Source organism: Pipistrellus kuhlii, unplaced genomic scaffold (genome assembly GCF_014108245.1).
Source record: "Pipistrellus kuhlii isolate mPipKuh1 unplaced genomic scaffold, mPipKuh1.p scaffold_m20_p_18, whole genome shotgun sequence".
Lineage (NCBI taxonomy): Eukaryota > Metazoa > Chordata > Mammalia > Chiroptera > Vespertilionidae > Pipistrellus > Pipistrellus kuhlii.
In genome coordinates this window covers 18687711-18703220 of record NW_023425493.1, presented here as the reverse complement: position 1 = coordinate 18703220, position 15510 = coordinate 18687711, and the positions used below count along the sequence as shown (strand labels likewise).

General features: G+C 36.6%; 1 protein-coding gene and 1 pseudogene across 9 annotated transcripts in view; both read right to left on the bottom strand.

The window, feature by feature from the left end:
• ABL2 (ABL proto-oncogene 2, non-receptor tyrosine kinase) overlaps positions 1-15510 on the bottom strand; it is a 71138-nt gene that overhangs the window by 32695 nt on the left and 22933 nt on the right. For 4 of the 9 annotated variants that reach the window (XM_036442361.2, XM_036442366.2, XM_036442364.2 and 1 more), the window contains exon 1: positions 1045-1208. The exons of the other annotated variants lie outside the window; for them this stretch is intronic. In XM_036442361.2, the coding sequence (XP_036298254.1) occupies positions 1045-1156 (112 nt within the window). In that variant the 5' untranslated portion in view covers positions 1157-1208. Of the gene's footprint in view, positions 1-1044; positions 1209-15510 lie in introns of those variants that run through there. 9 annotated transcript variants of the gene reach the window in all.
• Positions 6243-7018, bottom strand: LOC118721654 (annotated as a pseudogene).

Below are 15510 nucleotides of genomic sequence, written 5' to 3'. Positions count from 1 at the left end.
TGTTACAGTGCTATCTAGTGCATCTAGTCTACACCACTTTCCTCAACAGTTTAAAACAGAAAAACATGATTCAAATGTCCTGCACCCTCCCAAATTCCAGTGTGTAGTCTGGAAATGTCTTACTTTTAAACAATGTGAAGTGACTACTACACATTAGGTACCTTAGAAAGGAAGACAGATCTTTTATTAATCATTGTTATAGGGTAGATCACACTTATATGAGACAAAAGACTAATTTTCATATATAAAATATAAAACACAGGTAGCAGGAATACATTATGAGTATTAAGAAAATGTAGTTTTATTACCTTTTCTACTGATACACTTGCAGGATACAATAAAAATAAGGCTAAACATAAAAAATAGCTTATACAAAGTAAATTATCAGGATTAAGTAAGTTAAAATCCAGATTAAGACTCAAACTCAAATTCAGAGATAATTTTAACGTTTAACTGTATTTAAAAACACTTTTCACCAATTAGTCATTCAATAGCTTTTAACAATTTAATTAGAAGTCTGTCAGGTACAAATTAGAAAAATTAATCTACAAATTTTCAGCTTAGGCATTTCCAAGTATTTTACAAACACTTATATTGCCAGAATTCTACTTTACCAAACTGCATATTCTCCTATAAGCTAATACTTTATAATACTTCTTCAAAATTATTTAAGGTGGTTAGATAAATCATTTAACAATTCTCAAAAAATAGTTTAAGTGCTTCATATAAAGCCACATGTATCTTAAGACCACAAAATATTGTACTACATATTACTCATTTATTCTTCTTTTCAGTAAGTACTTATTAAGGTCCTACTGTAAAATACCAGAACACACACACACACACACACACACACACACACAAAAGAACTTTGAAAATGAATTCCAAAACTATTATCTTACACATTATGTAGTTCTAGCCAAAAGAGCTGGCTAAGAAAAAAAGACAATAATAGATACGATTCATTTTTTTTTTTGAGATCTCCATTCACACTTTATTACTGTGCTTATCTACCCTCTGCAAACTATCATCTCCGAATCATACCTGTTAAGGTGGGTAGAGCAGTTTCTGAGGCCTCACTGCACAGGCAGCAAAGCAACGTGTCCTGATCTCTGCCATAACTATCAGGTGGAAGGAGAACTGTTCCCAGGACCATTTCTCTGCCCAGAAAGCATGAAAGTTAAACTGTTCAATGTCATGAGGAAGTCTTAGAATTCCACTCTGACAAGTAATACCACATGCATGTGACACTGAGTCATACACCCAGTGGCCAGAGTGAACCAATAGAAACGTAAGAATTTACAAATGCCCAAGTAAGTTGGTGATAACCTAAAGGAAAATATTTAGCAATTAGCAAAATATTGAGTCAGAATAGTTACTTCAAAACCACAGGACCTCTTTTGGAAAAAAACAAACACAAAAACAAATAAGTAAAAGCCCACACATATGGGTAGCAAGTAATAAAATATATAGATGGTATTTCATTCATAATGGATGATGAAGAAAAGTTTTCCTTGGAGAAAATCTGTTTATAATAAAACACCAATTACACTTTTTAAAAACAGGAAACGCCTAAGGAGACATCTTTTGCATCACTTAAATTAGTTCAAGAAACCACAAATCCAAAGCCAAAGGAATAGTTACAATCTGATTCATAAACACAGAATCCCGGAAATTACTCCTTTCACTAACATTGTGACTCTATCCTATATAACATCCAAAATAATAAAACCATAATATGCAAATCAACCAAAAGGCAGAACGACCAGTCTATGAAACACACTGACCACGAGGGGGCAGATGCTCAATGCAGGAGCTGCCCCCTGGTGGTCAGTGTGCTCCCTCAGGGGGAGCTCTGCTCAGCCAGAAGCCAGGCTCACAGCTAGCGAGCTCAGCAGTGATGGTGGGAGCCTCTCCACCTCTGCTGCAGGCAGGCAGGCAGTAAGGAGTGAGGGGTCCCAGACTACAAGAGCCCTGGACTGGGAGAGGGATGTCTGACTGCTGGCTTAGGCCCATCCCTGGGGCCTAAGTAGCTTAAAGGTTTAAAAACATGGCATAACAGTGTTGAAAACTTTTCAGTGCTAAATCTTTTAAATGCCAAAGCCTAATCTTCTTTGATATATAGGAACAAAGTTAAATAAAATTTAAGAATATGAAAATAAGACTATCTTATGAGAATTAAACTAGTAACACCAACAAATAACAAATGAATTTGCAGGTATAATCTACAAAAATAATACTAGAATGTTTGTAACTATACAGCTGAAAACACTCAATGATTTGATATTTTATTAAGCACCTAGTATGTACCACTGAGCCAGGTTCCAGATCAATAAAGGTAACAAGGTAAAATGATAGGATAGCAGGATTGAAATAACCTTCAATAAAGCTGAAACAAATTATAATGTAACCTTAGAGGAAGAATGACTTTGATGGCAGTAATTATTCGTTTAAACAAAGCTTATACTTTTAATAAAATTAACCTTTATAAAACCAGTTCTGTTAACATAAATGACTAATGGTTATCTCAGTTAATGACTCAGAATTTCAAATACTAGGTTGAATTTTTCCTTCCTTAGAATATATATATATGGAAAAGGGACTCCGTAATCTATGCTCTATACATATCTACATAGATTGTATGGATTCTAGAGCATATGATGTATTATTTAATTAGTAAATCTATTTAAATTACCAATAACTAATAGTTAAATTTTCAAACACTTTATTGCCCAGCTGGAGTAAAGAGGTGGTTAGATAAACAAAATGTGGTATATAGATACAATGGAATGTTACTAAACCATAAAAAGAAATTATTTTGTTATAGAAGCTGCAACATAGAGGGGCCTTGAAAACATTATGCTGGGAGAACCAAGATGGTGGTGTAGGTAACAGCCAGTAATTGCCCCCTCTTACAACCACACCAAAATTACAACTAAAATAGCCCTAGCCAGTTTGGCTCAGTGGATAGAGCATTGGCCTGTGGACTGAAAGGTCCCGGGTTCAATTCCAGTCAAGGGCACATGCCTAACTTGCAGGCTTGATCCCAACAGTGGGGCGTGCAGGAGGCAGCCAATCAATGATTCTCTCTTATCATTGATGTTTCTCTCTCTCTCCCTCTTCCTTCCTCTCTGAAATCAATTTAAAAAAAAAAAGATAAATTACAATTAAAATACAGAACCATCATCATTCAGAGTGGCCTGAAAAGCTGGCTGAATGGAAGTCCTACAACTAGAGAAGTAAAGAAGAAAGCACACTGAGACTGGTAGAAGAGGCACAAAACAGGCTGGTCTGACATCCATGTGAGGCGTGTTTTTAATCCGAAGGGATACCTCCGCTGCAGAGGCCTCCCGTGAGAAAGAAGCAAGGGGTCCCAACCCCACACCAGACCCCTGCACTGGGGAGAGAAGTGCCTGTAATTTCAGGCTGTAAAAACCAGTGGGGATTATGGCTGAGTGAAACAGAGGCTGGAGACTCAAGCAGTCCCTCTTAAAGGGCCAGCACACAGACTTATACAGTCCCCTTCCCTCTGAGCTCCAGCATTGGGGAGTATCACTGGGGAAACCGGACACATACAGGGAAGAACTGGATTGTCTGGCACCAGGGCAGGAACTCAAGGTGGCTTTCTCCCAAATGGATGTGCTCAGAAGGGTCATTGTTTCTGTATTGGAACCTCACCCCCTTGCAGAGCTGACTGGCAGGCATTTCTGAGTTTCCATCAGCATGGCTCACACTTTTCGCTCCACCCTGGTGATTCTTCAAAACCCCGCCCCACCCAACTTGCAACCTCACCCAAGCTTTTGCAATGGCTTTTCCATATAGATAGCCTATTGTGGCTCAGGCTTCAGACTTTCCTAAAATCTCTTAAACAAGCAGCAGCTAGCATCAGTATATCCGATACCTATCAATATGAGGCCAAAGATCCAGCACGAGCACCAGTCTGCCTTACTTCACAACTTGGCCTGTCCTGGGCATTGCCAAGCCCAATACAAATAACAGCCTTCTGCAGATCGCTGGGTAACTCCTGCCAGGTGGTCCCAGGCAGAGGCTGACTTTGCATCTCCCCGGAGGCCCCAGAGCCAGTGCATCCCGTGGACAGCTTCAGACCATACCAGATTATAACTCTACATGTCCACAAGCGACACACTCAAGAGGCAGGATCTAGGATAAGCCTTGAAGTACTCCCACATTTAGAGATCCAACAGAAAGAAGAAACCCCAAATTTTTTCCTCTATTTAGCATTACCTCATTAGGGCAAAATTTCAAATCAAAGACTCATGATATATATTTCCAAACCACTTTCCAAAAAAATTTTATCTTTTTTATATATATATATATATTTTTTTATTGATTTTTTTACAGAGAGGAGGGAGGGATAGAGAGCTAGAAACGTCGATGAGAGAGAAACATCGACCAGCTGCCTCTTGCACACCCCCTACTGGGGATGTGCCCGCAACCAATGTACATGCCCTTGACCGGAATCGAACCTGGGACCTTTCGGTCTGCAGACCGATGCTCTACCACTGAGCCAAACCGGTTTCGGCAAATTTTATCTCTTTATACTCATCAACTATGCAAGAATGCTCACTCCAGAATGGTGCTTATCTTTTTAATTTTAAAGACAAACAGCAGTTACTTGTTTAAATTTGTAACTCACTGCTAGTAAGGTAGAACACTTCCCATTTATTTTGTTAACTATATTTCAATTTACTTCTAGTAAGAACACTTCCCATTTATTTTGCTAACTATATTACAATTTATTTCTAGTAAGGTGGAACACTTCCCATTTATTGTGTTGTTTATATTTCCTATTTTGCAAGTTGTCAGAAGTATGGGCAATAAATAAAAATCAACAAATAGGAAATTATAAAATATAACTTCTTGTTTCTCCTATCTCTGGATATAAGAAAAAATTTTGATTCTTCCTATTGTAGGCCCTAAATTTCAAATACCTCACAAATGGAGCTTTTATAACAGGTAAACTAACCCACAACAGATCACCTATCCCTTTTTCATATCAGCACTAAAGAGAGCACTGCAGAGAGGTGGGCACAAAGCACTTCAAGATCTAATGATAGATCTTAAAATACATTCAGCTCCATTGTTACTGAGATGAAGAAACAAAGCTGGCGTCAGAACCAGATGATCTCTGAGGTGGCAGCTGCCATGTCCCTGCCTGTTAGAACCCTTGCTGCTCACCCTCCAAACACAGCAGCTGGCTAGAATTCTAAGAAGGGAGAGCATCATTATGATACTTTACTCTCAGCATTCACCGCTTTACCTTTCCTTTTGTGAGTTCAAAGCTTTAGGAACAAATACTGGTCCCTAAAGTTAGAAACACTGTTGTAGAGAAATAGAAGAGATGCCATGATAGCCTTTTATTTTTTAAGTGTGTGTATGTGTGTGTGCATGTGTGTGTGTGTGTGTGTGTGTGTGTGTGTGTGTGTGTGTGTGTGTATATATATATATTATTTTTTTTTTTTTAAATTTAAGAAAAGGAGGGAAGGAGGGAGGGAGGAGTGAAGGAGGGAGGGAGGGAGGGAGGGAGGGAGGGAGGGAGAGAGAGAGAAACATCAATGATGAGAATCATTTATCGGCTGCTTTCCTTCACGCCCCCTACAGGGGATCGAGCTTGCAACCTGGGCATGTGCCCTGACGGGGAATTGAATGGTGACCTCCTGGTTCCTAGATTGACGCTCAACCACCGAACTATGCCAGCTGGACCAGTTTTATTTTGTGACAGGAATCTCAAGAGTTATTAAATTAGCAATCCTTTTTACTAATCGTTATTGATTAGCAAAGCATTTTGCTGGGTTTTATTGGAGAGGCATAATGATTCTGTACTTGTAGAAACTTCATCTTATTAGAGGAAAAAAGACAAAACAGGAAGTAATAATTATAATAAATACCTATTAAGTGTCTTAGTTTAGTACAACAGTTACTGTTTTAGGCAAAGGAAAAGATTAATTAGAAATGGTGAGAGGTCAGATCCAAGGAGAATCTAAGAACTTGGACTCCCATTTGAAAGATAATACAGGAATTAAATAGACAAAGGGAGATACCAAGCATAATAGTGATTAAAATGCCATTTTGATTGTTGGGTGATACACTCAAATTGAGAGTGCATCCAAGCTAAGAAGAAAGGCATTAACTACAATTACTAACTGACCTAAAGAGAATTAATCTTGCAATATTTTAGAGCCTCTTCAGTTGTTTTTTTTTTTAGTGGTCAAAATGGTTTACTCATATTGATAAATCAGAACCGAAATGATGACACGTAAAAAGACAGAAAAGTGGTTCTTTCACTACAGTCCATTGTTTCCTTAATGCGTCATCCCCTGCTGCCCAGGATCAGGACATGTGGACTCAACAGAGAACCGTCTCACTGCAGCACTCTCCACTTCAGTCCACATGACTGGCCCACCTCATTCAAAACCCCCACAACTAGTCTGAGACTTCATGGCCAGCTTTCTTCCTTTTCCTCTGTTCTCTCTTCCCAGATTGGCTCCTTGATGTGTTCTGGTAACGGTTCTAATTTTGTCTTTGTAATTTCCATGACAACTCCTTCAGGTAAGTTTCACTGAATGTATTCCAAGTAGACATTTGCTGTACTTCCAGTTAGATGGTTTAGCTCTAAGATCTGTAAAGTGTTCTCAGTTTATACTGAACTCTGTGCTTCCTGAAAATATGCAGTGATTTGAGAAGAGTAAATCGCTCTATTTACCTTGTAGGTTCATGTACTTCAATAGAGATACCAAATTCTTTAGCAGCAAGTACTACACATTATTCATAACTGTCCAACACAGCCTTATCATGGCCTTTTACTAAAACTGACAGGTACTTATACAATGTGTCTGGTTCATCAGAAAGTTATCGCAGGCTTGGTCAAATTCTTGGGAACATCAACATGTAGGTTTGAAAACTGTACCCACTTCATACTGGAACTGAGAAGAAAGCCACCATTTTAGGGTGTATTGCTCTTAGAACAGTTTACAGAAAAGTCCCTCAAACCATCCATTTTACATCATTTCTGTGCCTCATAACTCAATAATCCAGCTTTTCCAAATCCTTTATTGTCAGCTCCCCCTAGTGGATCAATACTTGTAGTTGTAGGAAACATGGTACTATGGTGCTATATGTATTTAATTTGCCATCTGTTTTTCCTTTAAGCTTTCCTGCCAGAAACACAGACACAAGGTCCCGAGCGCACTTCACGCTACCACGTTGCCATGTCCCAGGATCCTTCAGTGGCTTATTTTTAACTAGAGGCCCAGTGCATGAAATTCGGGCACAGGTAGGGTCCCTTGGCCTGGCCAACAATTATAGCCAATTAAAGGCTTTCTGACTGCCAACTGGGGCCTCCCCTCCCTGGCTGCTGGCTGACGCCTGCTGACCTGGGCCTCTCTTTCCCAGCTGTGGGCTGCCGACCAGGGCCTCCCTTCCCCGGCAGCCAGCAGGGTCTTCTTTTGTTCCACGCCACCCTCTGGTGGTCAGTACATGTCATAGCAAGTGAACTGTCTCCTGGTCAAACTCCCATGGGGATAATTTGCATATTAGACTTTTAGTAGTATTTATATAGATTCTACACCTCTGACTTATTTTAGCCATACAAATCTTCGACTTGAGCCCAATAAATTTATCCTTACCTTTTAATGGATTTAGCACCCCTTTTAGATTATACAGAAAGAACTAAAGTTTTCAGTTATAATGTTAAGGTCTACACTAAGCATTTTGCATGCATATAATCTCATTTAAGGACTCGACTCCATAATGCACTTAACCATTTTTTCCCCTGTTTTACAAATGAAAACTGTCCACTTAGATATTTAAATAATTTAACCAATGATACCACACTTTTTGAATGGCAGAGTTTAAAGCTGCTTAATAAAGATTTATTGGATTTAAGAAAAGTGTGTACTAACTTTAGAAATCATACTACTACTCTGAGAATTAAATTTAACTTAAACTAATCTAAATAAATTTAATTTACTGATTTTAATTCAAATTTTCTCTAACAAAAGAAATTAAATCCAAAAGGATGAGATTTTGTAGAGTAGTACTGAGCTTTGGAGGGTCACGAACCCTCCAAATAAGTTGTCACTCTGGCTGAGACTGTGTACTCCATACCCATCCAAAACCTCCAACACTTACAGGGCTCATTTGCTCCTGTTAGAGTGGGGGCTTTTTCTAATTACAAAACCACAGATATCAACATATTTAGGACTCAAAGTCTTCCTACTGCTATGTTATCATTTATAATATCATTATCTACAGCCTGGAGAACTAATATACAAATGCTCAGAAATATTAAGTAACTTAATGAGTTGGTAAAGCCAGGATTTAAAACCCTAGGTCTTATCTCACACCAAAGCCTATGCTCCTTTCACTAGTTCAGGCTGCCTCCCTTACTCAAGAGAGTAGTACAAAAACACTGAGGAAAGTCTCTTCATCCTTCTGCAAAAGAATCTGAAGAGAGCCAGATTCCCCAAGTGGAATGACCTTGATCCATCTGTTCATACATAGGATAATTGAAGATCAAACTAAGAAACTAATCAGAATGTTAAATATGTGCTTACCAACCAGTCCATTCATCATAGGACTGAAAATTTAATCATTTACTCCCTGCAGCTGAGTAATCACACATTTTTCCAGAGTTAATGCACAATGACTCAGAGTTTTAAAAATTTGTATAGGTCATGCCAGAACTTAGAATGCATCTTAATAAATAACCTTTTCTCTAATTAACTGTACAACTTTCATCTCTTCTTTGAGCAATCTTATTTAGATCTAAACAAAATAGACTGTCTTTCCTTTTGATTTCTCCTCCAAGGATGAGCAGACAAGTCTTTCCTTAGTATATGACTCACCTCACGAACATCTCACACACAAAAAATAATGTATATGTGGGTATGCAGTAGGAGATATTTCTTACAGTTCTAAAGGTTCTCTAACCTTACCCTTCAGGATGCATGTCACTGTCCTGCAAATAACTTAGCAACATAACAATCCTTTCATGTGATGCTAAAATCAAAAGGCTGGTTTTTCCTGTTTCAGACCCATGGAGTTAGTATTATAGTATCTATGAAGTGACATGTCCATGTGTATATATACTACACTTTCTATACTTGAGTCCTGGCTATAAGCTATTTCCTGCTGGCTCAACTCACATATTTCCAATTGACTTAACTAAGGGAAACAAAGACCTTATTCATTACCCTTATTTCAGAGACTGCTGGCTATCCAAAGCAACAGAATTCTCCCTACAGCGAAGTGTTAGAGGTAATAAGAAAAAAACCACACTTCAAATTACAAAATTCTTTTGGTTAAAGTTCATATTAATACACATTTTTGTTCAAATAATCTATTAAAAAAAAACCTCAGCATTCAATCCGTTACTTCATTACTGAATCCTCTATTTCTCTCCAGCTTAAAACTATCACTGAAATTGCAAAATTACTGAAAATTTTAATGATATATCTTAGTTAATAAAACTCTATATTAAAGTTATTTTTACTATACCTGTCAGTATCAAACTGAATACATAGAACTATAAGTACTATGTGAATACTATATATTCACATGACTATGTGTACTATGTCTCATAGTAAAGTTCGCCATTAGCACTGGCCTAATTTATGATGTGGGGTAAAAATCACGGGACAGAAAAAAAATTAGATGGAGACTAGAAGAATAGTTTAAAGGGTGTACAGCAACCCCATGTAGTTAATTAGCTCCATTTTGGATATATTAAGCTTAAGAAACCTATCCAAAAAGATGTGGCATTAGCAGCTGAATTTAAGAGTCTAAATTCAGAGAAGTTTTGACCAGAGACATAAATTTGGAAATCATCAACAACAAATATTTAAGGCCCTAAGACTGGATGAGCTTGTCCTCTGTCTATGTAGATAAATAAAAGTTTAAAAGAAAGACAGGAAAGAGAATGTACTGATAGATTATTTCACAAATTTGAATTCCAATTAAAAGTCCTGGGTAGCTACATTTTTTTTATACTTGGCTAACACAGACTAACAGAATGATATTAATCTCTCAAATAATCTGAACTAAATTAATGTATTTAGATACAGGCTTCTCTGAAGCTGCTTGTATTGATGCAAGTCATTTCTTATACAAATACTCTTATGCACCATTCCTATATATATCAAAACACTACTTAAATTGAATACGAGGCTTTTAGAACAAGTATCAGTATATACCTAATTAACATATTAGATGTATATAATTAGTACATATCTAATTATTTCTCATAAAAACCTGTCAGGTAAATAACTTAATCTAAGATCATACAGATTTGCTCCAATTTCCTTCATCTGTCCTATATACTATATCTACACTAATAAAAGAGTAACATGCTAATTGACCGTACCTTTGCAATGCCCACCAGCCAATTAGGAGTGAGTATGCAAATTATCCCAACAAAGATGTTGGGTTAATTTGCATACACAGACGCCAAGTGGCTGAGGGCTAGGCAAGCAATGACACATGTGTTCTACACCACCCCTACCGCTCCAGGCCTCTGGGCAGAGTGGGAAGGCACAAAGGTGGCTCCAGGCCAGAGGGAAAAGGTGGCTCGGACCAGAGCAAAGGCAGTGCTGGCAGCCAGGGGAAGGAAGGTGCATTCTTGCACAAATCTTTCTGCATCAAGTCTCTAGTTTTATGATAAAAATTCATCTTTGAAAGATAATACTGAGATGCAAGTCTTAAAATATTTAAATTATATTAATAATAAGACAAATATATACCTTATATGACAACTTTTCAAGCTTAATCATTTAAATCCAGGTTCCCTCAACTGTGACACTACTGACATTTGACTTAAGTAATTCTTTGTTCTGGGGAGTTGCTCTGTGCACTGTAGTATGGTGTCCAACTATTGTATTAGTGTTCTAATATGTTTTATAAAGTTTTCAGCATCAACAGATAGTACAGAAAAATGTTCTGATTAATCTAGTCAGACCTAGATGGCCCAAACCTTTTCAGATTTTGGTGCTCTGCTAAAAACCCCCAAACTGAATGATTCCCTAAAGTGGGTTCTCCAACACCAGTATACACACGAATCACCGGAAGCACCTGTTAAACACAGTACAGGGCCTCACTCCATGTTTTTTATTCCGTTGACCTAGAGTGGTAACCAAGAATTTGTATTTCTCATCTCACTCAGAGGTGATACTGATGCTACTGGTCTAGTAATCAAACTTTCAAACCATTGCCTAGATTAGAATGTCCTTAGAAATGGGGAAAATGAATTACAAAAAGAGAACACTTTTTAAAGAGAAGAATATGATCGGCTATATAACCCAAATCAAGACAAGAGTTAATATATTTTTAAATGCTTATAAAGATTTATCATGTGCCATACTATTTGGGGTAACAAGTTAAGCCAGTATTTCCCAAAGTGTATTCCATAAAATAGGTTAGTACATGTCACAGGCCAAGTATTCCATAGTTAAATAAAATGGGAAAATGCTGAATAAAACTCTACAACAAAGAATATAACATCTAACTTATTAGAATCATTGATATAGTCATGTTCAGAGTAGCCCTCCAAAAGGTAGGTACAGCATGAACATACCTTAGATTTCTTTTCTCAAGAGTCTCTTTCCCCTGAGCATAGTTAGACTAGTATTTCAGGGAATGCCCCTGGAATTAACCTACTTGATTGTGATGGATTTAAAAAAAACACTTTTTTTTTTTTTTTACATATTGTTATATTCTATTTGCTAATATGAAACACATAGACACAGACAACAATATGGTGGTTACCAGAGGGAAGGTAGGTGGAAGTTTAAGGGGACTAAATATATGGTGACAGAAGATGACTTGACTTTGGGTGGCAGGCACACAAAGCGGTATACAGATGATGTATCATAGAAATGTACACTTGAAATCTCTATAATATTATTAACCAATGTCATCCCAATAAATTTAATTTTAAAAAGTCATGCCATAAGTATATCATCACAGAACACTAAATTTTAGCAATACCTACAAATGAGAATTTGCAGCTTCACTTCAGAACCTGAAATTTCTACGTTTAATTTATAAACACTGCTCTGTTCAGAACTGTGACACAAGTTTAGAGGAAACTAAAATCCTTCCTAAACAGATACAATTTGTGGAATTCAGCATTCCAAGATCTTTCATCTTAGCAGGATACATCAGTGGCTATGCTGTTCTGGCAAAAGACAATAAAACATCTAAGGGTTGACAGGAATGTGCCCGTCCTCTTTTCCTCAGGGGATTCCCAGTCAATGAGACCAGCACCTGGCACAACGACTTCAATACACGTTCAGAACTGACATTCCTACAGAGGGACTCACAAAAAAACCTCGATCATTCCTAAAGACCTATAATGCAATCCTCTGTAATCCAAGCAGTCAGCTGTTTCACTGACTCCATGGAAGCATGCAACAACTGCACACACACACACACATGTTTCTGGGCATGGAATGTATGTGAATGTGTGTGCACATAAACAAAATACCCCAATCTACAGGAAATTCTAAAATGCCTAACTCTCAATAATTCATCATGTATTAACTATTCAAATATTTATTGAACACCCACCTTGTGCCAAGCACTATGTAACAAGCACCAGGAATATATCAATAAACTGAAAAAAATGAAATCTGGCCCTTGTGTATTACCTCCAGTGTAGACACGCAAGTCATTTTTATTATATGAACCATCTGAAATAGGTAAAAGTGAAAGGCGATTAATATTAGACAGCAAACTACATAGTATATTCTAAAAATTGAAAAAAAGAATTAGTATGGCACCAGGGTTTCTGTTTGTTTTTTGTGTGGAGGGTGTGTGTGCATGAAATGAAGTGCTAAGGAAGTTAAAGTAGAAGACATAGCAAGGACCAGATCTTGGGAGAAATTCAGATTTATCTTGTTGGCAATCAGAAGGCATTAAAGAGCAGTAACAACTTCAAGAGAAGTTTGTTTTTTCCCCCCAGACAAATATGTACGTATTTTGAATTTTCCAATTATAGGGAAGGGAACAGGTAAATGGAAAATATGTACAATACACACTAAGTCACGGAGATAATAGTTAAATAGAGCTTCTCTAGTTGCAATAAAACAACATATTCATTTATCAATTCTTTTCCGAAGGAATTCAGTGAGCTTCCTGCATAATATTAATAATTGGCATTTGTATTAAACTTTACTATTTACAAATCATTTTAACATACACTGCTAACATTCACACTGTTCTATAAAATTAAAGATTGAGAACATAAATTAATTTTTTAAAATGCCCCTTTTCTAATATTCAAATTATATATAATTGAGAGAATGTGACCAATATACTCAATGGCTGAAAATAGTTCAACCTAGTTCTCTGTGGCTCGACAATATCTCTTTTCCGCCCTAAGTCCACTACCAGAGTTTAGGCCATTTTTATTCTTCACCTAGGCTTGTGCAATGGTCACCTCATTGGTCTCTTATCTGTACAATACACACTAGGTCACGGAGATAATCATTAAATAAAGCTTCTCTAGTTGCAACATATTCTCTTATATTCAACATATTCACTTATCAACTCATCATCAATCTAATATTAAATAAAAATGATGTTTTTTCTAGAACACAAGAAAACCTGACTACATCCCTACTTTGATTAAAATGTTCCAATAATTTTCCCAGAGCACTGAAATTAAAATCTCATATTCCTCACATGGTATGAAACACCTGACCTCTCACCCTAAACTTTGGGCATACTCAACTCTATAGTTCCCCAAACCCTTTTATTTTCCCAAATGTTGTTCTTCCAGCCCCAAGTATTTTCTGCCCATTGTCTCCATACTTTGCCTGGCTAACTCCTCTACCTCAGATCTCTATTTTGCTGTCTTATTCTATTACATATCATCCACATTATATATCATTAAATGTCTCATTAAAAATGCACAGGATAGGGTGAATTATTGTTCCCAATTTTTTAGTTTCTCCATATTATAGCTTACAGATCCACATGCTTGACCAAAATAATCTGGAGTTACCCACCCCTAAGAATGGGCAAGTACATTTCCCTGCCCCATGGATGCTGGTCGTGGCCATGTGACTTTCTCTACCAGTGTGGGCAATATGGCAATTTTGAATTGGAGATTTAACAGGCTTTGTGTGGTGGTTTCTCCTCCTTCTTATGGTATTTGAGTAATCAATAAAATACAATATTAGGATAAATTCTATGAGGGAAGTGAAAAAGAAATATAAATCCAAAGAAAAATAGGAATAATTTACAACTTCTAGCTGTTAACAAAGAGCCTGTTCATGTAATTTTAAAATAGATAATGGGATGATAAATCACTGTGGTATTTAAATTCCTGGACATATTTTGTTAAATGATATGATACTTTAACTTAAAAATATCACTAAACACACTGAAAATATATAACTTACAATGATTTGAACTTGTGTTGAAAAAGTTTTCATATATCACCCAAAAAATATGCAAGAGAATAGACAGCCATTTTATTTTAGTGTATAAATTCTATGAATTTTAATACATGTATAGATACATATAGTCACCACCTGTTTGTAAAAGAAACAAAAACGATAAATCTCTCTCATACTATCCTCCTTATAGTAACATCCTGCATTCTTGTCTCACCTAGGTCTTTTAGAAGTTCTTTTAAAAAAAAAATATGAACAAAAAAGTTGAAAAATCATTGTTATATTACACTAACTAGCATGACTTACTAGTTCAGTTGAGGCTTCAAATTTTCAACCACATTTTAGTTTATATAATATGAATAGTGCCAAAAATGTCTCATAAGCAATGGCAAAATCTACTCTGTGTACCAAGTAATATATTCAAGTCAATAAACACTGAATTGATTAATGTATTTATTGACTCAGTCCTTTGCAGCCAATACTTTGTTTCTCCACAATATTCATAGAAAATCATATAGGCTAATTTCATCTGAAAACTATCTTTAAATAGATTTGCTTGGTTAAACATTAAAAAATCTCCAAGTTAAAATTTCTCCCATTTTTTGCTTGCCTTAATTATTGAGAAAGTTGACTTAATATCACTTCTAAAGACCAATTCCAAATGAAAATTATCCAAGTATACCAGACAATTTTACTAACCTTTTAAAACAAAGAGCATAAACTCCTTTGCACACAAAGATTTTAGCCAGTCTTTCTCAAAACACCAAGCTTACCACCACTAGGAGAGGCATCAAAAGTCAAAAACAAGGGATTTAAATAAACAGTTATGGAAAAGGGAAGGAAAGTCAAATATAGAAAATAACCTAAAGTGGTTCTCATTGAATTATTTAAGAACATAGTTTTAATCCTATCCAACTCTATAGAAAACCCTGGTAACAAAAGTGGATGACTTTAGTGATAAAGACTAATGGAACTTTAAGATAACATTGCTATAGGAGGAGCCAGGGCTTAATTGGTAAGAACCCTAAACCCAAGAACCCTACAGGAAGAACTCTGTTTATCATAAAGCTCTACGGTTCCAGCTTCTCCTTCC